Raw genomic sequence first — 25,055 nt, 5'->3', positions numbered from 1 at the left:
GCGCAGGGCATGCCGGGAGCGGCGGTGCTTGGGAGGGGCGGTGGGGTTCGTCAGGGTCCCGTTAACCTTTCCCGGTCTTGCGGTCACAAGTTCTGCTTTCGCAGACCTCCTGTGGGGGGGGGCCGAGTTGTGGGGCTTCTAGGAGCCTACGGCAGCGGCCAGGAAGGAGGCAGTGGGGCTGTGAGGGGTCCTGGCTGCCGCGCACTCAGGCTGAGGCTCCCCAGGACGCCGTGAAGCACGGCGCAATTGCCGCGGGCGGAGCGGCGGGCGCGGCCGGCTTTGGCGGGGCGCCGTTGCCTGGTAGCGGCAGGCTCGGCTTTCCCCTCCCCGTCGCTCCGCTGCCGGCCGCTGCGCTGAGATGAGGGCCACCGACTGGTGCCTGAGCTCCGCGGGGGCTGCCGTCGTCCTGGCTACCTCCAGCGACGAGCAGCACCCTGCCGAGAACATGGCGGACGGGTGAGCGGGGCGCTGAGGGGCCGGGAGTGGGGCGCAGGTCCCGCCGGGAGCGGCTCCCCCGGGGCGACCGCTGTCCCTGGAGATCCCGCTCGGTGCGGCCTTTCACCGCAGTTTGTCCCCTCTCGGCTCTGTCCTTTGCTTTTCCATTCGAGTTGGCGTGTTAATTGAAGTCTTTTTCTGTGACCCTTACCGTGGTCCTGCTCGGGTACAGAGCGTGGACCTTAAGTGTTTATATCTCCAGAGAGCATCCCCAGTGTCAGGGGTTTGCTTGAAATACCCCCAGAAAAAAAGGGCTGTGCGGCTTTTTCTTTGTTTTGTGATACATTTATTTTAAGAGAGTTGTAGCTGGAAAGCTGCAGGTGAGGGTTTTGTCCTGTTCTCTCCACAGAAGTTCAGAAACGTTTTGGACAACGACAGGCATGTTCCCCCAGGAATTCATTATTGGTTTTCCTGAGTGTGTAACGATCAGCAAAGTCTCAATCCAGTGTTATTTGGGTAAGGTTTCGTGTGTGGTGGTCTGGAGTATATACCATGTTAAAATGTATGCCTATGCCTTTTTAAATTCTCACACTAGTGTCACACTCTGCAGCTGGGAAGGAAGAATAAACTGCACCAGTACAGGTTGGGAGGTGATCTGCTGCAGAGCAACTGCGGAGAAGGACCTAAGAGTCTTGGTGGATCACAAGTTCTCCAGTGGTTAACAATGTGCCCTTCTTGGCCAAGAGGGCAAATGGTATCCTGGTGTGCATTAAGAGGAGTGTGTCCAGCAGATTGAGGGTGGTTCTCCCCCTTTACCCTGCTGAGACCTCACCTGGAATATAGTGTTTAGTTTTGGGCTTCCCAGTTCAGGAAAGAGAGGAGAGACTCCATCAGAGGGCTACAAGGATGATTAAGGGACTGAAGCACTGCTTTATGAGGAAAGGCTGAGAGACCTGGGGCTGTTTTGTCTGGAAAGAAGACTAAGAGGAGATCTAATCAATGTCCATAAAAACCTGAGGGCTGGGTGTCAGGAAGGAAGGGACAGTCTCTACTCATTTGTGCCCCGTGGTAGGACAAGAGGCAATGGATGTAAACTACAGCACAAGAAGTTCCACCTCAATGTGAGGAAGGGTCCCAGAGCACTGGAACAGACTGCCCAGAGAGGTTGTGGAGATTCCTCCTCTGGAGACTTTCAAAACCCATCTGGACGCATTCCTGTGCAACCTGCACTGGATTCTCTGGTCCTTCTCTGGCAGGGGGTTGGACTTGAAGATCTCCAGAGGTCCCTTCCAACCCCTAACATCCTGTGATCCTGGAGGTGGTTCCTTATAACAGACACATGGCTTAATTTGTCATAAGTTTCATGTAGCTGCTCTCCACATCCAAAGGTTTTCATAGATAAATCAGAAGATTGAAAATCTACCTCCATCTGCACTCACTTCTTACAACACCTTGTATTGAGCTTATAATTCACTGTTCTGTTGCACAGTAATGGCTGTTCTAAGGCAATGGACAGGATTACAGTGTTTAGGCTTTTAATTATTTATGGATTTTTGTAATTTTTTAGGACAGAACTGTAGTAGTCTTACTTTTTGTTTAAATAATGTGAAGGAAAATAGGAATCCTAAGCCAGAAAGGATTGTTACAAGGTCAGAGCATGGAGACAGGTGCTTGACTGTGCAAGCTTCCTGTTTGACCAACCTGGAACATGAGGATGGTGGCTGTGTGACAGCCCTATCCCAGAAGTTAAAGGAAGAATGGGTTAGCTAATGCTTTTAAAGAGCTTCATAGATGGAAAGTGATGGAATACTATCATGCTCAATAAAGACACCATACAAAGCTATCAATAAATATTATTGAAGAGTCAGAATCTCTGTTAATATTTTAAATGTCTGTATTTTAGTGCGGACCTTAAGAATTGAAAGAAGCGTGTCCAAAGACCCAGTAGATTTTGAGCAGTGCATTGAAAAAGGTAAGATCCTGCCCCTGAAGCAGCAGAAATCTTGAGAGACTAATATTGGATCTTTTTCAGGGAGGTGTTTTAACCCCATGTCGACTTGCTGAGTGATCAAACCTGGCTTGGAGATTATTTTATTAGACATTAATGTAATAGGCACATTTGAATCAATTGCTGGTCTAGTTTGAAGATAAATGATGCTATAAAAGAGCTAAAATCACTACTTGTGCCCTTGCTCTTAGGCTCCAAAAAGTAAACACAGGATTGCATAGTATAATGAAGTGCCATTTCCTGCATTGGTTGGTTGGGGGTTTGTTTGCTTGTTAGTTAATGCCTCTTGGATGACAATCTAGGAAACCATCTGATGACTGGGGTTTATATACAACTTGGGCTTATATACACTGAGATCTTGCAAGAAGTATTTATCTTAAACCACTTTGTAACTCTGAAGCCCAGTGAAAACTTCTCACAGCATTGCACATTGTTCTTCATTATTTGCTTTAAAATTATATTTTCTAGATTTGAAACACACAGAAGGAGAGCTTCAAATGGAAGAATTTCCAGTGAGTATTTACAGTGGCCATCAGTAGGGGTTCATAACATGGGGTGTCTAGACTTAACCTGAGAGAAACCAGGAGAAACTAAAACAGGTCTTTATTTACACTCAGAGCTAAGTTGATGTTAGGTACAGGGATTTGTAGGTGGTGTGAAATTGCACTTCCCAACTGCTGCTTTGTAGCTGATGGTATGAAATTGCACCTGCTTACTGCTCCTAAGTGTGTGGAAAGAGTGTTGAGGCTGCAGTATTTGGGAGAGATGGGATGTTTTTATGATTTCCTGTCATCTAAAGGAACTCTGAAGATGGCTAGATGTATCAGAAGTGCTTGATTGGTGTGCAGCTTGAACAGACAAATAAATATCTAGACCCATCTGTTTGACAAACCTCTGCAAATGTTGTTTGGAACTTGTGTCACTGTCCTAGTTTTGAGCCATGAGCTGCCCAGGCCAAAAGGACAGAAAAGATATTTTATCCCCCAAGGAGTAGAATGATAATGCTCCACACTGGATTGGAAGTTTAAAGGGAAATTCTATTTACAAATACACACAACTGTATTCAGGTGAAAGGAATATATTAATGAATTAGACTCAGTCCTTCACCCGGCCCTACCAGGCCAAAACCTTCCAGAGCTTTCCAAAAGCCCCACTCGGCCTCAGCAGGCCCAAGAGCAGCCAAACTGCCCCACACTAGACCCAGGACTGCCACAGGCTTCAACTGGCCCAGTGGTGTAGCTGGAAATTTGCTGCCAACCAAGGCCAGGAGAAAGCTTCTCCCCCACAAACCATAAAGATAGCAGAACATGGCCTGAGATGGAGAGAAGGGAGAGAGAAATTTGCTGTACAAAGCCTTAAATAGAGAGGTATAGAAAAACATATTACAGTATCCTGGGTCAAGCTGCCCGTTCCCCTGGGACTCTGTAGCCTCTGGAGGACTCTATGGTTATGCCAATTAACTCTTGACTTCCCATAACCTACAACAGTTACTACCGAGGGTGCAGCAGTGGCTGGTGCTTGGGTTAGGTACTACCGAGAGTGCAGCAGTGGCTGGTGCTTGGGTTAGGTACTACCGAGGGTGCGTCAGTGGCTGGTGCTTGGGTTAGTTGTACTGAGGGTGCAGCAGTGACTGATGCTTGGGTTAGTTACTACCGAGGGTGCGGCAGTGGCTGGTGCTTGGGTTAGGTACTACCGAGAGTGCAGCAGTGGCTGGTGCTTGGGTTAGTTGTACTGAGGGTGCAGCAGTGGCTGATGCTTGGGTTAGTTACTACCGAGGGTGCGGCAGTGGCTGGTGCGTGGGTTAGTTACTACCGAGGGTGCGGCAGTGGCTGGTGCTTGGGTTAGTTACTACAGGGGGTGCAGTGGCTGGTGCTTGGGTTAGTTACTACAGGGGGTGCGGCAGTGGCTGGTGCTTGGGTTAGTTACTACCGAGGGTGCGGCAGTGGCTGGTGCTTGGGTTAGTTACTACAGGGGGTGCAGCAGTGGCTGGTGCTTGGGTTAGTTACTACAGGGGGTGCAGCAGTGGCTGGTGCTTGGGTTAGTTACTACCGAGGGTGCGGCAGTGGCTGGTGCTTGGGTTAGTTACTACCGAGGGTGCGGCAGTGGCTGGTGCTTGGGTTAGTTACTACAGGGGGTGCAGCAGTGGCTGGTGCTTGGGTTAGTTACTACAGGGGGTGCAGCAGTGGCTGGTGCTTGGGTTAGATACTACAGGGGGTGCAGTGGCTGGTGCTTGGGTTAGTTACTACAGGGGGTGCAGTGGCTGGTGCTTGGGTTAGTTACTACAGGGGGTGCAGCAGTGGCTGGTGCTTGGGTTAGTTACTACAGGGGGTGCAGCAGTGGCTGGTGCTTGGGTTAGATACTACAGGGGGTGCAGTGGCTGGTGCTTGGGTTAGTTACTACAGGGGGTGCAGTGGCTGGTGCTTGGGTTAGTTACTACAGGGGGTGCAGTGGCTGGTGCTTGGGTTAGTTACTACAGGGGGTGCAGTGGCTGGTGCTTGGGTTAGTTACTACAGGGGGTGCAGTGGCTGGTGCTTGGGTTAGTTACTACAGGGGGTGCAGTGGCTGGTGCTTGGGTTAGTTACTACAGGGGGTGCAGTGGCTGGTGCTTGGGTTAGTTACTACCAAGGGTGCAGCAGTGGCTGGTGCTTGGGTTAGTTACTACCGAGGGCGCGGCAGTGGCTGGTGCTTGGGTTAGTTACTACAGGGGGTGCGGCAGTGGCTGGTGCTTGGGTTAGTTACTACAGGGGGTGCGGCAGTGGCTGGTGCTTGGGTTAGTTACTACCGAGGGTGCGGCAGTGGCTGGTGCTTGGGTTAGTTACTACCGAGGGTGCGGCAGTGGCTGGTGCGTGGGTTAGTTACTACCGAGGGTGCGGCAGTGGCTGGTGCTTGGGTTAGTTACTACAGGGGGTGCAGTGGCTGGTGCTTGGGTTAGTTACTACAGGGGGTGCGGCAGTGGCTGGTGCTTGGGTTAGTTACTACCGAGGGTGCGGCAGTGGCTGGTGCTTGGGTTAGTTACTACAGGGGGTGCAGCAGTGGCTGGTGCTTGGGTTAGTTACTACAGGGGGTGCAGCAGTGGCTGGTGCTTGGGTTAGTTACTACCGAGGGTGCGGCAGTGGCTGGTGCTTGGGTTAGTTACTACCGAGGGTGCGGCAGTGGCTGGTGCTTGGGTTAGTTACTACAGGGGGTGCAGCAGTGGCTGGTGCTTGGGTTAGTTACTACAGGGGGTGCAGCAGTGGCTGGTGCTTGGGTTAGATACTACAGGGGGTGCAGTGGCTGGTGCTTGGGTTAGTTACTACAGGGGGTGCAGTGGCTGGTGCTTGGGTTAGTTACTACAGGGGGTGCAGCAGTGGCTGGTGCTTGGGTTAGTTACTACAGGGGGTGCAGCAGTGGCTGGTGCTTGGGTTAGATACTACAGGGGGTGCAGTGGCTGGTGCTTGGGTTAGTTACTACAGGGGGTGCAGTGGCTGGTGCTTGGGTTAGTTACTACAGGGGGTGCAGTGGCTGGTGCTTGGGTTAGTTACTACAGGGGGTGCAGTGGCTGGTGCTTGGGTTAGTTACTACAGGGGGTGCAGTGGCTGGTGCTTGGGTTAGTTACTACAGGGGGTGCAGTGGCTGGTGCTTGGGTTAGTTACTACAGGGGGTGCAGTGGCTGGTGCTTGGGTTAGTTACTACCAAGGGTGCAGCAGTGGCTGGTGCTTGGGTTAGTTACTACCGAGGGCGCGGCAGTGGCTGGTGCTTGGGTTAGTTACTGCAGGGGGTGCAGCAGTGGCTGGTGCTTGGGTTAGTTACTGCAGGGGGTGCGGCAGTGGCTGGTGCTTGGGTTAGTTACTACCAAGGGTGCAGCAGTGGCTGGTGCTTGGGTTAGTTACTACAGGGGGTGCGGCAGTGGCTGGTGCTTGGGTTAGTTACTGCAGGGGGTGCAGCAGTGGCTGGTGCTTGGGTTAGTTACTACAGGGGGTGCAGCAGTGGCTGGTGCTTGGGTTAGTTACTACAGGGGGGGCAGTGGCTGGTGCTTGGGTTAGTTACTACAGGGGGTGCAGCAGTAGCTGGTGCTTGGGTTAGTTACTACCGAGGGTGCGGCAGTGGCTGGTGCTTGGGTTAGTTACTACCGAGGGTGCGGCAGTGGCTGGTGCTTGGGTTAGTTACTACAGGGGGTGCAGCAGTGGCTGGTGCTTGGGTTAGGTACTACCGAGGGTGCGGCAGTGGCTGGTGCTTGGGTTAGTTACTACAGGGGGTGCAGCAGTGGCTGGTGCTTGGGTTAGGTACTACCGAGGGTGCAGCAGTGGCTGGTGCTTGGGTTAGGTACTACCGAGAGTGCAGCAGTGGCTGGTGCTTGGGTTAGTTGTACTGAGGGTGCAGCAGTGACTGATGCTTGGGTTAGTTACTACCGAGGGTGCGGCAGTGGCTGGTGCTTGGGTTAGTTACTACAGGGGGTGCAGCAGTGGCTGGTGCTTGGGTTAGGTACTACCGAGAGTGCAGCAGTGGCTGGTGCTTGGGTTAGGTACTACCGAGGGTGCAGCAGTGGCTGGTGCTTGGGTTAGGTACTACCGAGAGTGCAGCAGTGGCTGGTGCTTGGGTTAGTTGTACTGAGGGTGCAGCAGTGACTGATGCTTGGGTTAGTTACTACCGAGGGTGCGGCAGTGGCTGGTGCTTGGGTTAGTTACTACCGAGGGTGCAGCAGTGGCTGGTGCTTGGGTTAGTTACTACCGAGGGTGCGGCAGTGGCTGGTGCTTGGGTTAGTTACTACAGGGGGTGCAGCAGTGGCTGGTGCTTGGGTTAGTTACTACAGGGGGTGCAGCAGTGGCTGGTGCTTGGGTTAGTTACTACCGAGGGTGCGGCAGTGGCTGGTGCTTGGGTTAGTTACTACAGGGGGTGCAGCAGTGGCTGGTGCTTGGGTTAGTTACTACAGGGGGTGCAGTGGCTGGTGCTTGGGTTAGTTACTACAGGGGGTGCAGCAGTGGCTGGTGCTTGGGTTAGTTACTACCGAGGGTGCAGCAGTGGCTGGTGCTTGGGTTAGGTACTACCGAGGGTGCAGCAGTGGCTGGTGCTTGGGTTAGGTACTACCGAGAGTGCAGCAGTGGCTGGTGCTTGGGTTAGTTACTACAGGGGGTGCAGCAGTGGCTGGTGCTTGGGTTAGTTACTACAGGGGGTGCAGCAGTGGCTGGTGCTTGGGTTAGTTACTACCGAGGGTGCGGCAGTGGCTGGTGCTTGGGTTAGTTACTACAGGGGGTGCAGCAGTGGCTGGTGCTTGGGTTAGTTACTACAGGGGGTGCAGCAGTGGCTGGTGCTTGGGTTAGTTACTACAGGGGGTGCAGCAGTGGCTGGTGCTTGGGTTAGTTACTACCGAGGGTGCGGCAGTGGCTGGTGCTTGGGTTAGTTACTACCGAGGGTGCAGCAGTGGCTGGTGCTTGGGTTAGTTACTACCGAGGGTGCGGCAGTGGCTGGTGCTTGGGTTAGTTACTACAGGGGGTGCAGCAGTGGCTGGTGCTTGGGTTAGTTACTACAGGGGGTGCAGCAGTGGCTGGTGCTTGGGTTAGTTACTACCGAGGGTGCGGCAGTGGCTGGTGCTTGGGTTAGTTACTACAGGGGGTGCAGTGGCTGGTGCTTGGGTTAGTTACTACAGGGGGTGCAGTGGCTGGTGCTTGGGTTAGTTACTACAGGGGGTGCAGCAGTGGCTGGTGCTTGGGTTAGTTACTACCGAGGGTGCAGCAGTGGCTGGTGCTTGGGTTAGGTACTACCGAGGGTGCAGCAGTGGCTGGTGCTTGGGTTAGGTACTACCGAGAGTGCAGCAGTGGCTGGTGCTTGGGTTAGTTCTACCGAGGGTGCAGCAGTGGCTGGTGCTTGGGTTAGTTACTACCGAGGGTGCGGCAGTGGCTGGTGCTTGGGTTAGTTACTACAGGGGGTGCAGCAGTGGCTGGTGCTTGGGTTAGTTACTACAGGGGGTGCAGCAGTGGCTGGTGCTTGGGTTAGTTCTACCGAGGGTGCAGCAGTGGCTGGTGCTTGGGTTAGTTACTACAGGGGGTGCAGCAGTGGCTGGTGCTTGGGTTAGTTACTACAGGGGGTGCAGCAGTGGCTGGTGCTTGGGTTAGTTACTACAGGGGGTGCAGCAGTGGCTGGTGCTTGGGTTAGTTACTACAGGGGGTGCAGCAGTGGCTGGTGCTTGGGTTAGTTACTACCGAGGGTGCGGCAGTGGCTGGTGCTTGGGTTAGTTACTACAGGGGGTGCAGTGGCTGGTGCTTGGGTTAGTTACTACAGGGGGTGCAGTGGCTGGTGCTTGGGTTAGTTACTACAGGGGGTGCAGCAGTGGCTGGTGCTTGGGTTAGTTACTACAGGGGGGGCAGTGGCTGGTGCTTGGGTTAGTTACTACAGGGGGTGCAGCAGTAGCTGGTGCTTGGGTTAGTTACTACCGAGGGTGCAGCAGTGGCTGGTGCTTGGGTTAGTTACTACCGAGGGTGCGGCAGTGGCTGGTGCTTGGGTTAGTTACTACAGGGGGTGCAGTGGCTGGTGCTTGGGTTAGTTACTACAGGGGGTGCAGTGGCTGGTGCTTGGGTTAGTTACTACCGAGGGCGCGGCAGTGGCTGGTGCTTGGGTTAGTTACTGCAGGGGGTGCAGCAGTGGCTGGTGCTTGGGTTAGTTACTACAGGGGGTGCAGCAGTGGCTGGTGCTTGGGTTAGTTACTACAGGGGGGGCAGTGGCTGGTGCTTGGGTTAGTTACTACAGGGGGTGCAGCAGTAGCTGGTGCTTGGGTTAGTTACTACCGAGGGTGCGGCAGTGGCTGGTGCTTGGGTTAGTTACTACCGAGGGTGCGGCAGTGGCTGGTGCTTGGGTTAGTTACTACAGGGGGTGCAGTGGCTGGTGCTTGGGTTAGTTACTACAGGGGGTGCAGTGGCTGGTGCTTGGGTTAGTTACTACAGGGGGTGCAGTGGCTGGTGCTTGGGTTAGTTACTACAGGGGGTGCAGTAACTTTTCTTTTCCTTCTACAGCTTCCTGATTCCCAAGCCACTTACTTGCGTTTCATCATCAAATCTGGCTTTGATCATTTTGTGTCAGTGCACCGGGTGATGGCAGAGGGCACAGCAGGCCACACTTAAATCCAGCTTCAATTTGTATGTCACTTTTTTTTTTAATGAGGAAGTTACATTTTGATACCTGTAGTGCAGAGAATATTTATTATGAAGAGCTTGTATTAAAGTGTTTCTGGAAGGTACGGATGTGGTATGTATTCCCCACTGGTTTAATGTGTAGAATGGAATCATGGAATGCATTGGGTTGCAACAGACCCTGGAAGGTCATCTTGTCCAACCTCCCTGCAGTGAGTGGGGACATCTGGCTGGATGGCCTGGCCCAAAGAGTTGTGATAAAGGGAGTTCAATCCAGCTGGTGGCTGGTCACAAGTGGTGTCCCCCAGGGCTCGGTGTTGGGGATAGTTCTGTTTAGCATCTTTATTAATGATTTAGATGAGGGTATTGAGGGCACCATCAGCAGGATTGCAGAATGCACTAAATTGAGCAGCAGTGTTGAGGAGGAAGGTTCTGCATGGAGATCTGTACAGGCTCAATGAATGGAATGAGGTTTAGCAAGGCCAAGTGCTGGGTCCTACACTTGAGTAACAAGAACTTCAAGCAATGCTCCAGGCTTGGGGCAGAGTGGCTGGAAAGCAGCCCAGTGGAAAAGGATCTAGGGGGTGCTGATGGGTGGCTGAACATGAGCCATCAGTGAGCCCAGGAGGCCAAGAAGGCCAACAGCATCCTGGCCTGGATCAAAACCAGTGTGGCCAGCAGGAGCAGAGCAGCAAGGCTGGTGAGGGGTTTGGAGGGCATCGTACAAGGAGAGGTTGAGGGAGCTGGGGTTGTTTAATCTGCAAAAGAGAAGACTGAAGGGAGATCTTTCTGCTCTCTACAGCTATCTGAAAGAAGGTTGGAGTAAGGCTGACATTGGTCTCTTTTTTCCAAGAAGCCTGCGACAGGATGAGAGGAAATGGGTTTAAGTTGTGCCAGGGGAGGTTTAGATTGGACATTAGGAGAAACCTCTTTACTGAGAGAGTGGTGAAGGGTTGGAACAGGCTGCCCAGGGAGGTGGTAGAGTCACCATGCCTGGAGGTGCTCAGGAAGCTGTAGATGTGGTGCTTCAGGACATACTTTAGTGGTCATGGTAGCTGCATTATGGCTGGACTCAGTGAGCTTAAAGGTCTTTCCCAGCCTATAGTGATTCTGTGATCTTTAACTGGAAGAGAACCATTAAGGTTGGGAAAGACCTTTAAGCTCACAGATCCCATGTGTGATGCAGTACTGTTGTTAACTGTAGTAACAGCATTCCAGCTTTATAACCTAGACTGTTGCCCTAGAACACTTGCACGTAACTCATATCCATTTCAACTAGTAGGTTATATCAGACTTCCTTAATGTAGGAATTAGAACTTGATTTCCTCTAGCCTGTTTCCCTTGCACTTGGATTTAAATAGGAAAAAAACCCAGTGTGAAGTGCTTAAATGGGAGATATTACTTCCTGCTGTCAAACAGGTCCTTCAAGAGTTCTTGAATTAGTTAGCTTTCTCAAAGTGTTCAAGGTTAATAGGATGAATATAAACATTTACTAATGCTTAGAAATAACCCAGTGGGGAGAGAGGCAGGATGGGGAGGGAAATAACCTGAAGCCATCTGAAGTGCTCTGATAGATTTTTAATAACTGCAGATCAATCCCTTGTTTCTATAAATACAGTCTCAAATCAGGTCACAGCCCTCTGTGCTTTAGGCTGTGACTGTCATTACAAATATTAATAGAAACAAACGTTGATAGAGATTGTCCTGCTCAGAAGCCTTCTGAAGTGAAAGTGAACAGTTAGGAAAATTGCCTGTATGCAAGAGAATCTTAATCATGTGAAATTGGCTGCTTTGTGTGCCAGCTGCCTTTTACAAATGACAGATAATGAACACATCATCACAGATGCTCTCTGGATACACGTGTGTTGTTCTTTTTCTTCTTGTCTCTACTGTTACTTTTAAATTCTTGGGTTTTTTTCCTTTCCTCTTACAGTTATGAAAACTGTGAAAAGTTAATCACTGCACTTTTTTATCCAGGCAGTCTTGACTTCAAAGTCCTTTTTCTAGTGCAGTTTTTCCAGGATAGCACGTATTTCCTGTGGGTGATAATCCCAAGGCCCCACTCCTCCCTGCAAAGGCAATAAAATGACACAATGAGGCTCAAGCAGACAGAGCAGAAGTCCTGTGGGGCACAGCAGTGTGGGCAGGGTGTGCTTGGGCTTCCTTTGCACAACAGCCATCACATGGGAGATGGTGTGTGCACGGCTTGACCCTACTTGTGTCACTGGGATAGGGAAAATTTCTGCATCCTGGAGCTGGAAAGTGTTCCTGGATGTCACAGTTCCAGGTTTTCTAGCGAGGCAGAAGGTAAATAGTTGAGGAAGGCTGAGGTGTGCCTCAGATATGCACATTATAAAGGCCCAGGCTGGTTTTGCTGCAGGTCCATTTCTCTCCACAGTTAGAGTGAACTGTGAAATGTTTAGCTCTCAAACAATTAAATACTGACACATGCAAAGTAAATTTACAGATGACACCAAGCTGGGAGCAGGAGTTGATCTGCTGGAGGGTAGAGAGGCTCTGCAGAGGGACCTCGACAGGCTGGACAGATGGGCAGAATCCAACAGGACGAGATTGAACACATGCAAGTGCTGGGTTCTGCACATTGGCCACAACAACCCCATGCAGTGCTACAGGCTGGGGTCAGAGTGGCTGGAGAGCAGCCAGGCAGAGAGGGACCTGGGTGTACTGGTTGATAGTAGGCTGAACATGAGCCAGCAGTGTGCCCAGGTGGCCAAGAAGGCAAATGGCTTCCTGGCCTGTAGCAGGAACAGTGTGGCCAGCAGGAGCAAGGAGGTCATTCTGCCCCTGTACACTGCACTGGTTAGGCCACACCTTGAGTACTGTGTCCAGTTCTGGGCCCCTCAGTTTAGGAAGGATGTTGACTTGCTGGAACGAGTCCAGAGAAGGGCAATGAAGTTGGTGAGGGGTTTGGAACACAAGCCCTACGAGGGGAGACTGAGGGAGCTGGGGTTGCTTAGCCTGGAGTAGAGGAGGCTCAGGGGAGACCTTATTACTCTCTACAACTACCTGAAGGGAAGTTGTAAACAGGCAGAGGTTGGTCTCTTCTCCCAGGCAACCAGCACTAGAACAAGAGGACACAGTCTCAGGCTGTGCCAGGGGAGGTTCAGACTGGATGTTGGGAAGAAGTTCTACACAGAGAGAGTGATTGCCCATTGGAATGTGCTGCCCGGGGAGGTGGTGGAGTCACCATCATTGGAGGTGTTCAGGAGGAGACTTGCTGGGGTGCTTGGTGCCATGGGTTAGTTGTTTAGGTGGGTTGGATTGGTTGATAGGTTGGACGTGATGATCTTGAAGGTCTCTTCCAACCTGGTCTGGTCTGTATTCTATTCTACTCTATTCTATTCTATTGTAGCCTGAAAGATAAACCCCTCAATATATTGTGCTCATTGTTAGTGATTTTGCTGTACCTTGTAGACGACTTTCCCTCCTTGAAGCAGATAGAGTCGTTCTGGCAGTGCAGCATATTTGGAGCTGCTCAGGTTCTCCATAGTGTCTAAAACCACTGGACATAAAGGATTATTCTTCTGAAGAAGTTGTGCTGCAATTTTTCGATCTTGGAGGCTTCTGTGGTTTTTAATAACAATGTTGTTCCTGAAAGCCCATCCATCTGAAACACATAAGAAGGGGGTTTAGCAAGGAATATGTTGAATAGGCATGAAGGGTAGAGATGTGTAGTGTGTGTCATATCCCCAAACTATCCGAAGAAAATACTGCAATTCTTGGTGGGACTCTGGAATAAGGCTGCTCAGGGAGCCTATGGATGCCTCCTCCCTGGGGGTGTTGAAGGCCAGGTTGAATGAGGCCTTGAGCAGCTGAGTATAGCTGAGAGATGTCCTGGCTCATGGTGTGGAGGTTTGGAGTATATGATCTCAGATGTTACAGAATCACACAATCACAGAATGTTAGAGGTTGGAAGGGACCTCCAGAGATCATCCAGTCCAACCCCCCTGCCAAAGCAGGATCACCCAGGGTAGCTTGCACAGGAACGCATCCAAGTGGGTTTTGAAAGGCTCCACAACCTCTCTGGGCAGCCTGTTCTGGTGCTGTGTCATGCTTGCTGTAAAGAAGTTTCTCCTCATGTTGAGGGGAAATCTTCCATGTTCAAATTTGTACCCGTTGTTCCTTGTCTTATTACTGGGCACCACCCCTCACATATTTATAGATATTGATCAGATCCCCTCTCAGTCTTCTCCAAGACTAAACAGCCCCAGGTCTCTCAGCCTCTCTTCATAGGGGAGATGCTCAAGTCCCCTAATCATCCTTGTGGTTCTCAATAGCCTCAGCTTAATGATGGGGAGGCTCTAACACTCCATGGGAGACTTTTAAGGAATGGCAGTTGAAGCCTTAGTGGAGATACAGTTACTAATTAAAGGAAGATTTCTCTTAAGTCAGCTTAGGGTCAGACACTTGAGCTTGTGTAAGTGAATAAAGCCACCTCTTTATACACATCAGCACAGGAGAGAGCGTTTGCTGCATTACCCTCTCTTCCGATTTTATGTAGCCCAACTCAACACCCAGCCAGGCTCCAGTGCTAGGAGGACAAGCTCCTGAGCTGAGGAGCAGCAGGCCCAGAGATGCCCAGCAGCCCTTCCAACCTGAGCAGGTCCCTTCCAACCTGAGGCATGCTAGGATTCTGTGATACTATTCCTTCACCTTCAGGGATTTTCAATATCTCACTGTAGGGTCAGATGTGGGAGTTAAATCTTAGGAGAATTAGGGACTAGTGCCCAGATTTGATGTTGCCACTTCTGACTTGAGGCAGATTTCTTTCCCCTTTGCAATGCCTTCTTTCCTTCCTGAAGGTAGTGACATGTGTCTGAGGTTTTGGTAGGCATCACTGGGATGTCTGTACTGTACCTTCTGCATGAGCTTCTTCAATGTAGATGATAAGGAAGTCTGCTATGGAGCTGAAATCTTTGATGAGTTGTTTGAACTCATCAAATTTGAACATAAATGAAGGTCAGGTGCAACTTCCAAAATTCAGGATTAAAGGTCGGTTATCTGGAAGAAGCCAGGACAGTTTGTGGTTAAATCAGTGGTGGGAGGAAGAACAGGAATGAATGAATGCACTGAATTGAGCCTCTGCCACAGTTTCCTGGGCAGCCCCCTGACTTTCTTCTTAGGATGTTAAAATTGGTAGTAGAACATCTGCAGCTAGGCAAAACAGGCATAAAGCTGCTGTCTTTTTCCTAGCCTGGCTCTCTCCTGTGCCACATCCAGCCATGGGCTTCACTGAGGGAGACTCTTGCCTTTGTAGAGCTCAGTAAAGGCAGGAGGTGTCGCCCAATCTCTCCTGTCCTCACCAGTTGTGAAGTTACCAATAGTTTGGGATAGGGAAGCAATAGATATACAGCATGTAGCACATCACACCCTTGCCAAGGCCCTTAAGGATCTCAGAAAAGCTAAACATGATTGTCTGCAAGGTTTTTGGAGGACAGTAGTTGCGGGATGGACAGGGAAACAGAGTCCTGCTGCCTTTTCATGAGCCTAGTGGCCAGGTCTTGATGCTTTTTTTGTCAGAGGTTCAGGTTCTAGCTGGGCTGAGGGGAAGCTGCAGACTCTTCATTCATGCACCACAGGCTTTCAGCATGTTTCTGCCATTTCCTGTCCAAACAGAACTAGGGTTCTATGTTACTTTTCAAACTAATGTGGCACAAGCCTCTGGCAAACGTGTCTATGCAGTTGCTTACAAATGAGCACAGGATGTGCCCCCAGGTGTTAGCATCTGTTTGCAAGGCCTCCATTTAAGAGACTCTGCAGGGCTTTAAAGCATCTCTTTTAATCTCTGGTTATGCTAAATTACCTGAAATTTGTTCAAGATCTTCCTTCTGGCTGGGCTTAACTTCAAAACCTGCTGCTAACATAGGTCCACATCCTAAAGGATCTAATAAAGGGGGGACCTTCCTGTAGATCTCTTGTTTCTCTTTGCAAAATTTGCATCCTGTTTTCTACATAAATGTAAATGTAATTAGGAGAGCAGAGCTGGAGAAGCACAAAATCCCTCCCATGGGGGTCGGGACTACTGCAGCTTAATGATTAATTCCACCTTCTACAGAGATCTCAGTGGGAGGCAGTGGACAAAGTACAAAGCAGCAGCTTTATTTTTCTCCTGCTTTATTTCAGTCACTTTGAATCTGGAGAAACCACTGTGTGCTTCCTAGGCTTCAGGCTGGTGAAGGGAGCTGGTGGGGGATGTTCTGTACGTGCAGGAAGCAAATGACAGTCTGCACTCATGAATCATTGCACATGGCTCTGATTCTGGGTCTTTTCTCCCTAAAATTACCGTGGCTTGCAGTGAAGAGATATTTCCTGGCAGAGCCAGCTTTTGCAAGAAGTTCCCAAGCTTATTAGTGTGAAGAGATAACTGCAGCCAGGAAGATAAACACAGGTTGTTTTTGAAAATCAAGGGTGCTGTGTCTTTCCCTTCAAATGAGGCTGGCTGTAAGTCTGCTCTGCCATGTTGGGCCCTCCCCTGCCAGCTGTTTGTCCCTGTTTTCTCAGCAGCCTCTTCGCATGTCTCATCTCAGCAAACCAAACCCATCCACACAGCTGATGGACTCACCTCGCATGAAATCCAAGAGCTGACAAACTTCCCCATCTAAAGTCACCACTGGTGTGTTGGGAGCAGGATGCCCCTCATAGGCTTCATCCTCCAGCCTCTTCCACTTCACCTTCAGCACAAAGAGCAAATATTTGAAGCTGAAGAAGGTAGGACCCCAGTTTTCATAACTGAACTTTGGGTTCTTGTTCATTCTGCTCTTTTCACCCAGTTTTAGGATGTATCTTTTCATGGCGTTGGGGAACAGTATCAGCAGTGTTTTGCCCACGACAACACTCGCAGTAACCTGCAGAAGAATCAGGAGTTTTTGTAGGAATACCCTGATGCCAGGCATGGTGGTGGAGGAGGTCTGACTGCTTCTGGTGGGAATGCAGCACAGCGGCAGGGGCAAAGGTAGAAAGTTAGGGGAGGAGGAAAAATTACCACGTGTTTGGTCAAATTTTTTCCTTGCCTTGCATGCTGTCACCTTTCTGTGTGAGCAAGCAGTCAGCCTTGCCAGCTCCATCTGCACCAGAGGCATTAACGGACAGATTTTTGGTACTAATTGCACAGTGCTAAGGTTTATTCACAAGTGTATTTTTTACTAACGAGAGGAGGTGAATCAGGATGTTTTGTCTGAACTGCAGACTAAACTCTCTACAGCTCTCTGAAAGGAGGTTGGTGTAATGTGGATATTGGACTCATCTCCAAATAACAGCTGATAGGACAAGAACATGTGACCTCAAGTTGTGCCAGGAAAGATTTAGGGTGGATATTGGGAAAACATTTATTCATCAAAAGGGTTGGCAAGGCCTGGAACAGGTTGCCCAGGAAGCGATAGACTCACCATCCTTGGGACTATTTAGCTGTATAGATGTGGTGCTGAGGGACTTGGGTTAGTGGTGACCTGGTAGTGCTGAGTTAGCAGTAAGACTTGATCTTACAGGTCTTTTCCAACCAAAATGGCTCTATGATTCTAAAAGTGAGAATTCCACCAGCAGTACCCAAGACTGTGATGCTGCCAGCAGTCACACATTTAGAACCTGTGCATGCTGGGCTGAGAGCTTGCACATTTTTGTATAGGGCCTTGGGTTGATGCATGTAGAATACGAATCAATTCCAGCCATTAACCCAGCACCGTCATGTCCTCTAAACCATGTTTCTCAGCATCACTTCTACACATCTGTTAGGGATGGTGACTCCACCACTGTTCCAGGGCTTTGACGCACCTTCTGGGGAAGAAATTGTTCTTTATATCCAACCGAAGTTTCCTGTGGCACAACTTGAGGCCTTTTCCTCACGACACTTGAGGCCCAGATCCTTCACCAGCTGCATGTATATGTAACACTTAAAACAGCAGGAGCCGCTGCCCCGTTGCGATGACGGCGGCCGCGCAGGTCTAGGGTCTCCCCGCCTTTAAGGGGGCAGGGCGGAGGCGGAAGAGGACGTGCGGCGTGGCCGCTGATTGGCCGGCGCACGACGAGTGGCCGCTACGTGTCCTTGGAGTCGCAGGGGCGGGGGAAGGAGTGGAGCAGCGAAGCTGCTGATTGGCTGTCGTTGCGCGGCGCCTGCTGGCCCTTTAAGGGAGCAGAGCGGCCGCTGCCGGGAGCGGTTGGGCTGCGGGACGCGGAGGTGCGGCGGCTTCCCTAGTCCGGCACCGGAGCTGCGGCCAGCTCTGGGCGGGGCGAAGGGAGTGGCCCGGGGGACGTGAGGTGGTGGAGGTGGGCAGGGGCAGCGGCAGCGGGGCTGGCGCAAGAAGGGGAGGCGCGGAGTCTACGAGTTCAGCGGTGCTGCTCTTTCAGGAGGGTCGGGGCTTCGGGGGCCTGTCCCTCGACCAAGCGGATGAATGGCGGCTGCGGATGACCTGAAATTTCAAGGTAAAAGCAGATATCGCCGGGGTAGTCCTGGGGCTTGAGGCCCAGCTGACGGAGCCGACAGCCGTGTGGAGCCTTTCAAGTATTTCTGGGCTTTCTCCAAGTAGCCGCTTCCTTGAAGTTCTGCGACTAGTTTCAGGAATAGCCTTTGTTGCCTGAGATGAAATTTTCCTGTTGGTGAACTAAAAAATGTAACCAGTGCTGACCGAAATCCTGTGTGGGGGAAGAGGAAGCTGAAAGCAGGCAGAGTGTACCAGGGAGTCGGCTGGGGTTTCAGACTTCATTAATTTTCAATATGTAAATTCAGGTCTGAAAAAAACGTAATTCCTGGAGAAAATTAGAATTACCCATTTGTACATACCCTTTGGAGAGGCAGCTTCCCCCTGCCCATGCAGAGATCTACTGGTCCTCGGATCAGGGCTGATCACAGGAAGGAAAGGCAGATTCAGTGCTGCTGGTGTACCTTAATGCAGGCAGATAAGCAGGAAAAAGGGCCTCACACTTGATGAAATAAGAAATGTTCAGCTTCAGTTGTGTTTCCTTCAGTTTTACAAACCAGCTCATATTTGACAAGTTTAAGCTAGTGAGTTACCTTTTCATGGGCAGTGTCTTAATGTAGTTATTTTGAGCCATGAGAACAAACCTGTTAGTCGCTTGATCATAGCCTATCTTGCAATGTACTTATTTGCAGAATTTGACGATGCAGCTAATTTGCTTGCAGCAAATCCTGATGCTACCACAATAAGCATTGATGAACCAGTTGAAATCCCCAAGAACCAGCACAGCCGCCTGCAGGAGCCAGGGAGAGAGGAGGATGATGAATTACTGGGGACTGATGACTCCGATAAAACAGAGGTAAGGTGCTTAACATCCACACTACCTCCATCAACACATAGACAAATGCTGCTGACAGCACTGAAGTATTTCTAGAGGGCACCAGGAATTTATGCTGGGTTTCTTAAAACTCTGCTGCTTCTCTGTCACAGGTTAGTGTCTCATTGGCAGAGCTGCCAGGAGCAATTGTTCATTGGCTCTTCAGCTGTTGTGGTTTGCAGCCTAGGAAGTGGTACTGAAATGGTGGAGATTTAAACTAAGCAAATGTGCTTGGAGATGAATGCAGCAGCAGCTTCAAACTCAACACTGTGCTGCTTTCTGCTGGTTGTGCTGCAGGGTTGGTGACTCTGGCAGGAGAGCAGGAAACTTTGGAAGGGCCAGGGCTTTTCTGAATGGTTCACTGAATGTAGCCATCAGTGATGTGATGGAAGGTGGTGTCAGATTGCTCTTCAGAGCCCTAGGCCAGTATTCAGCTTGAGATAAGAGATGAGCTGCTGCTAACAAATATGAGACAGGGAAAAGGAAAATGTTAAATAATACATAGCAAGCACCACCTGGTTAGGTTTGTTTTCTCTCCAGGTACGCAAATACCTTAACTCTTGTGTAAATGAACTAATAATGCAGGAATTGCATGCTTGTAACATTTTCCTTGTTGCCTTTCCCACTGTGCAGCTGCTTGCAGGACAGAAGAAAAGTGCCCCTTTCTGGACATTCGACTACTACCAGACGTTCTTCGATGTGGACACCTATCAGGTTAATACTTCACTTCAGAGGAGAGCTATTATCAGAGCTCTGCTTCAGCCAGGCACTGAGGTTTTTTTGCTTTTTGCACTTTCACTCAGACAGATCTCTGTGTTTTCACAGGTCCTGGACAGAATCAAAGGCTCAGTTTTCCCAGTGCCAGGGAAGAACTTTGTAAGGCTGTACATCCGCAGCAATCCTGACCTTTATGGTATGTAAAAGGCGTAAGAAGTTCTAGTCTGTGCTAAAAGTTTCAAGTTTGCATTTCTTTTTACTTCCTAGCCTTAAAAAAAAACAAACCCAACAGCAAAACAAAACAAGAGGGCAGAGGAGTTACTATTGAACTTGTTTGTTTCCTTTTAAGGTCCCTTTTGGATATGTGCCACGCTTGTCTTTACCATTGCTGTTAGTGGCAATCTCTCCAATTTCTTCATCCACCTGGGCAAACCAACGTACCACTATGTGCCCGAGTTCAGAAAAGGTTTGTAAGTACTCAATGCAGTCCTGAGTTTGTGTGTTTGGAGGTTTTTGGTTGGCTGTTTATTCCAGTGAGCTAATGAAGTAATGTAAAAGTAGATCACTGCTTAGATTTAGCAGAGTCTTTTGAGGGATTGCTAGCTGTAACTTTTTAGGGATGTGAAATGAGTCCTTAAAATGGGCTGTAACTGGCAGAGCTCTACTCCTCCAGAGCATGAAGCAGTTGGAGGATTTTAGTAGAGCAAGCAGGAGTAATTGGAGGAGTTGTTTCTCTAGCCTTAGTCAATGCCCTCTTGGGCAGAGAGTGAAAGCCAAGCAGTGGCCACTGTGGTGCTTTTGTAGGTGCCTTTCTGGATCTATGGCCTCCTAGGAGCCTGCAGGCCTCAGACAGAAAATGACTCCATTAAAGTATTACTCTCAACACCCACTGAGGTCTGTAAGTTGTTACCTTCTGGCAAACAAAAAAATAAGCAAAAGATGCTCAGCTGATACGTGCTCTAAGGAACTCGGAGTGAGGAGCCAGTTGTCTACACCTCTCTTTGCAGTATGAAGGAGCCTGCTGTCCTTGCAGAGGAACATGGCTACTCTTTGTCTCCAAAGTCCACAGCCTACTCAGAGGAACACTGCCACTTTGGAAATCCAATCACTTGATTAATTTCAGATTTGACACTCATGTCTGTGCTCCCTTGCAGTTTTTTCAGCACATCTGTGTCTCAATTTTCAGTAGCTGCTAATAGCCAAATCTGTATTTTTAACTAAGATTTTTTTTCCCCTGTGGCTCTTCCTTTCACACTGAGAGCAAGAGCATTTTGTACACAAGTAGAAGAAATTAATTCAAAATATCATAAGAGTACTTTCTGGAGTCTTTACTTTTAAAGTAGCTTGGAGTGCTAGCAAAGTAGTAGCTAAGAGCTTCTACATGTTTGATTCTGGCTAGTATTCCAAGTTGAACTTATCACAGAATCATGGGATTGTCAGGGATGGAAGGGGCCTCAAGGATTGTCTGCCATGGGCAGGGACATCTTCCACTAGATCAGGTTGCCCAGAGGCGTATCCAGCCTGCCCTTAAACATCCAGGGATGAGGTTTCCACCATCTCCCTGGGCAACGTGTTGCAGTGTCTCACCACCCTCATGGGGAAGAACTTCTTCCTGATCTCTAATCTAAATCTTCCCTCCTCTAGTTTGGATCCATTACCCTGAGTCCTATCACTAGCTGACACCCTCAAAAGTCCCTCCCCAGCTTTCTTGTGGCCCCCTTCAGATACTGGAAGGCCACAAGAAGGTCTCCTTGGAGCCAAACTGAACAGCCCTAACTCTCTCAGCCTGCCCTCATAGCAGAGGAGCTCCAGCCCTCTGATCATCCTCATGACCCTTCTCTGGACATAATCTAGCACCTCCAGATCCTTCCTGCAATAGGGGCTCCAGAACTGGACACAGTGCTCCAGGTGGGGTCTCATGAGAGTGATGTAAAGGGGGAGAATCACCTCTCTTGAACTGCTGGCCATGCTTCTCTTGATGCAAACCAGGATACATTAAACCTTTTGTCCCATTCTATAGTGTCCATAGCAGCCACAACGATTTATGCCTACGCTTGGCTTGTCCCCCTTGCTCTCTGGGGATTCCTCATGTGGAGGAACAGCAAAGTTATGAACATTGTCTCCTACTCGTTCCTGGAGATCGTGTGTGTGTATGGCTACTCTCTCTTCATCTACATCCCCACAGCGGTAAGTGTAGCCTGGAGAGGGCACCCTGAGGGCACGCCCTGGGAAAAGCTGCTGGCTTAGAAAATTTGCTGTTTCTTGTTGATATTAGTCCAAAGTTTGGACTGGGCAAATAATTTCCTCCTCTTGCTTGACTTGTCTGGTGTAGAGACCTCTGGTGAATCCTGGGACAGCCCAGGGACATTTCCCCAGGGGCTGCAAATACAAACAAGGCTGCTGCTGGCAAGCCTGGCAGGCAGCTGAGCCAACTTCAGGAGTCATGTCCCTAGGGTCCAGGCAGTGGTGTGTGGGATGGCAATGCTGATGGCTCCAGGGCCAAGCTTCCCTGGCAGGGACCATCCTGGGTCACTCTGATGAGGAGCAGGCCTTGGAGGGAGTGCTGTAGCCAAGGGGATATGCTCTTGTCATGTCTGGTACTGCTGTTTATCTGAGGAAAGAAAACAGACATATAGGACATGAGTTAATTAGTGCACAAATTGGCTTGGGGTGAGGAAATGCCACAGAACAATGGGTGACATAAAGGAATCCCTGTTTCCCAGACTCTTTAACAATGGTTTTACTCCCTCTTACAGATTTTGTGGATCATTCCACAAGAAGTGGTTCGCTGGGTGCTGATGATCTTCTCCCTCTGCCTCTCGGGCTCTGTTTTGGTGATGACCTTTTGGCCTGCCGTCCGAGATGACAACCGGAGGGTTGCACTGGTCACTGTGGGGACCATTGTTCTGCTGCATGCCCTGCTGTCTGTGGGCTGCTTGGTATGACACCTCCTTGCCTTTTCTCTGACCTGTTAGAAAGAAATCATGCTGGAAAACCTCCAGACTAAAAGCCCCAGTTATTCCAAACGCAGGAAAAATTGATGCCGGTCTGACTTGGTAGTGCTGGCAACCCGCTTAGTAATAATTAGCACAAAATCACTCACAAAGCAGTTTGAATTCATCTGGAATTCATCACAGGATCAGCGGGGTGTTTTACTGTATCCATTCACAGCATACTCCAGTGAGTACTGTGCTTAATTATTCCTTTAAAACGACTAAAGGTTCCATACGTAGTGTTTGATCGTGAGCTTTGTGTATGAAAATGTAAACCTGCTAGATCTTAGTAAAATCTCAGCATTATGAAAACAGAAGACCTTAGTGCTACAGAAATACATAATGAGGAGTTTTTAAGTTATTTGTCTTTGTTGCTGTAGACAGTGATGTCATCCAGGCCTTAGTTCTGGTTCTCCCCAGCTTCAAGAGTAGATAGAAGATAGATTTGCTTTCCCATAGCCTAGCATGCAGGGAGGTAGAGGCAAAACACAACTCTAGTGTTAGCAGGAGATGTGCAGCTGACTGCAGTGGGACTTCTGACAATGGAAATGGTCAGGAGTTTTGATGCTTCAGTTTCATCATTGAAAACAGCAGAGAGACCCTTCCAGGATGGGTCTTTCTCAAAGGCCCTAGCTACTGAAACATTTAAAAGCAGTTAGAGCATCATTTCTGATCTGATGGAAACAAAAGAGGTCCAAATTTGCCATTTCACTACCTTGCTTGTACTTTGTGAACAGTGGGCATGGATAGGAAGAGCTAGGATGAGGCAGGACTGTTTGTTTCACTCTAAACAAGCTTTTTCTCCTCTAATAATGTAGGCATACTTTTTTGATGCTCCTGAAGTGGAAGTCCCTGCACCTATTATCCCTACTCAAAATGCAACAGTAATAACAAAGAGTCAGTAAACAAGGTAAGAACACAAACTGATCTTTCCTTTGTAAATACCACAGAGATTTTGAAGCCTGTCCCCATTACAGGGGAAAAGGATTAGTGTTTAGTGGAAAAGGATTTAACAGGCCAATTTTGCCTCATAGTATAAAAATCTCATTTATTACCTTCTTTTCCAGTTTAAGTTTCAAGTACAGCCATAAAACCATAAGAGATTGAGGAACAAAGATGTTGTATTGTTCTTTTCTCTGAGGTTTAGTCTTGGTGAAGAAATACACATGTAAATAACCTATTCAGTCCCATAGGTCATTTCCAAGATCTTTTTTTCCCCTCAATCTCTTTCAAAAACCCCAAAGTGTTAGAATTTGTGCTGCACACATAAAACTTAAACAATAAACTGTTACCCTCCTTTTTTTCTTTCCTTTTAATATTTAAAGTAATTTGGATTTTGTTTTCCCTGCATGATATTTGTGACAATGTATTTCACAGCAGCAGCTCTGTGTGTAGGAGCTCTGTGTAGTCTCTGAGCAGGGCTGACTTGGAGCCTGCACCATCCCTGTTGACTGACCACATTCCTTGTGTGGGATGGTTTGAGGATTTGCTTCCTGGTAGCTGGGAGTGCTGCCAGCAGCAGATGTCACCTGAATACTGCTGGAGAGAGGGGACAGGGATCGGGTCCAGGATAAGGCTAATAGACAGACAGAGGCCAGGACACTGCAAGTAGAATCTTAGAATGGCTGGAAGGGACCTCAGAGATCATCTCCTCCAATCTCCCCATTGTGGGCAAGGACACCTCTCGGCTAGACTGGGCTGCTCAAGGCCTCATCCAACCTGGCCTTCAACACCCCCAGGGAGGAGGTAGCCATGACCTCCCTGGGCAGCCTATTCCAGAGTCTCACCACCCTCCTACTGGAAGAACTTCTTCCTAAGATCCAGTCTAAAAGTACACAAGCCTGTATGTGGAAATCAGAGTATTTACTGACCAGAAGCTTTATCAGATTAAAAACACCCCAAAACATAATGGCCAAGTGTGCCTAGCAAAAATGGTCATAGAAAATTACTAGCTGTGATGCAATCTAATTATGCAGATAATTTTAGAAGCTTTCCTTCTGCAAAATCAGTTTCTTGTCTCAGGTACCTCTTAAAATTCAACATGATAGTAATGAATATGAGTGTTTAGGTAGACATACGTGCTTTATGATGTCCTCTGTTGCTGGTGAGGAGCTGTGACACTCATAGGAGTTATTTGTCTCTTTCAGATCACAGTGCCATCTGTACAGATCTCTCCATCTGTACAGTAATGCTATTTTGGATTATTTTTTCACTGAAGGCCATGAAAGGTGCAAGAACAGGAGATGTTTGGTTTTTTTGTGGAAGGACAGTGATGTCCCATGGACATACAGACATCTCCATGCTCACTGGAGACTGACTGGTTCTGTAAGGAGAGTAAACATTTGATTCTAATCCCTTCACAGCAGCTATTTAAGTTTTACTAAGCTCACCACACTATTTTGCCTCTGAATAAAGTGTTTTGAAGGCAGTTTGTGCATGAAATATCTCGCACTCTTCCTCCAAAGCCGGTGGGAGGGTTTGGTAAGAGGCATCAGG

At 49.2% G+C, this 25,055-nt stretch overlaps 3 protein-coding genes across 9 annotated transcripts; 2 read left to right on the top strand and 1 right to left on the bottom strand.

Moving 5' to 3' along the window:
• The first annotated feature begins 54 nt into the window (after positions 1-54).
• IFT25 (intraflagellar transport 25) lies at positions 55-16,158 on the top strand. Of its 3 annotated transcripts, none has more exons than XM_068140646.1 (6): positions 55-456; positions 845-951; positions 2,339-2,407; positions 2,912-2,955; positions 9,427-9,549; positions 16,069-16,158. In XM_068140646.1, exons 1-5 carry the CDS (start codon positions 359-361, stop codon positions 9,532-9,534), a joined length of 426 nt encoding a protein of 141 aa, XP_067996747.1. In that variant the 5' UTR covers positions 55-358; the 3' UTR covers positions 9,535-9,549; positions 16,069-16,158. The 3 variants fall into 3 exon arrangements, with proteins under 3 accessions (XP_067996747.1, XP_067996746.1, XP_067996745.1); XM_068140645.1 differs by having other exon boundaries at positions 16,066-16,150; XM_068140644.1 differs by lacking the exon at positions 16,069-16,158 and having other exon boundaries at positions 56-456; positions 9,427-9,650.
• Positions 11,102-18,382, bottom strand: DIO1 (iodothyronine deiodinase 1). Of its 4 annotated transcripts, none has more exons than XM_068140641.1 (5): positions 18,338-18,382; positions 16,127-16,409; positions 14,422-14,565; positions 12,972-13,171; positions 11,102-11,612 (listed from the first exon to the last, which is right to left on the bottom strand). In XM_068140641.1, the coding sequence occupies exons 1-5, from the start codon at positions 18,365-18,367 to the stop codon at positions 11,547-11,549; spliced, it is 723 nt and encodes a 240-aa protein (XP_067996742.1). In that variant the 5' UTR covers positions 18,368-18,382; the 3' UTR covers positions 11,102-11,546. The 4 variants fall into 4 exon arrangements, with proteins under 4 accessions (XP_067996742.1, XP_067996743.1, XP_067996741.1 ...); XM_068140642.1 differs by lacking the exon at positions 18,338-18,382 and adding an exon at positions 17,332-17,515; XM_068140640.1 differs by lacking the exon at positions 18,338-18,382 and having other exon boundaries at positions 16,127-16,485.
• YIPF1 (Yip1 domain family member 1) lies at positions 17,823-24,992 on the top strand. 2 transcript variants are annotated; one of them, XM_068140638.1, is made up of 9 exons: positions 17,823-17,979; positions 18,668-18,831; positions 19,483-19,563; positions 19,675-19,762; positions 19,916-20,032; positions 21,587-21,753; positions 22,323-22,505; positions 23,378-23,469; positions 24,707-24,992. In XM_068140638.1, exons 1-8 carry the CDS (start codon positions 17,949-17,951, stop codon positions 23,462-23,464), a joined length of 918 nt encoding a protein of 305 aa, XP_067996739.1. In that variant the 5' UTR covers positions 17,823-17,948; the 3' UTR covers positions 23,465-23,469; positions 24,707-24,992. The 2 variants fall into 2 exon arrangements, with proteins under 2 accessions (XP_067996739.1, XP_067996740.1); XM_068140639.1 differs by having other exon boundaries at positions 17,824-17,979; positions 18,698-18,831.
• The last annotated feature ends 63 nt before the right edge of the window (positions 24,993-25,055 follow it).

Source organism: Melanerpes formicivorus, unplaced genomic scaffold (assembly GCF_026170545.1).
Source record: "Melanerpes formicivorus ecotype bairdi unplaced genomic scaffold, bMelFor1.0.p_v2 SCAF_7, whole genome shotgun sequence".
Taxonomy (NCBI): Eukaryota; Metazoa; Chordata; class Aves; order Piciformes; family Picidae; genus Melanerpes; species Melanerpes formicivorus.
The sequence above is the reverse complement of the archived record's forward strand: the minus strand, read 5'-3'. Positions and strand labels throughout refer to the sequence as shown.

Coding starts and splice junctions, on each gene's coding strand:
- IFT25 (XM_068140646.1), top strand. CDS start 359: ATGAGGGCCACCGACTGGTGCCTGAGCTCCGCGGGGGCTGCCGTCGTC. Junction 457..844: donor GCCGAGAACATGGCGGACGG/GTGAGCGGGGCG, acceptor TTCTCTCCACAG/AAGTTCAGAAACGTTTTGGA. Junction 952..2,338: donor CTCAATCCAGTGTTATTTGG/GTAAGGTTTCGT, acceptor TCTGTATTTTAG/TGCGGACCTTAAGAATTGAA.
- DIO1 (XM_068140643.1), bottom strand. CDS start 16,457: ATGCCTGGCATCAGGGTATTCCTACAAAAACTCCTGATTCTTCTGCAG. Junction 13,172..16,126: donor GCTCTTGGATTTCATGCGAG/GTGAGTCCATCA, acceptor TATGTGTTTCAG/ATGGATGGGCTTTCAGGAAC. Junction 11,613..12,971: donor GAGGGAAAGTCGTCTACAAG/GTACAGCAAAAT, acceptor TTGCCTTTGCAG/GGAGGAGTGGGGCCTTGGGA.
- YIPF1 (XM_068140638.1), top strand. CDS start 17,949: ATGGCGGCTGCGGATGACCTGAAATTTCAAG. Junction 21,754..22,322: donor TCATCTACATCCCCACAGCG/GTAAGTGTAGCC, acceptor TCCCTCTTACAG/ATTTTGTGGATCATTCCACA. Junction 22,506..23,377: donor TGCTGTCTGTGGGCTGCTTG/GTATGACACCTC, acceptor CTAATAATGTAG/GCATACTTTTTTGATGCTCC.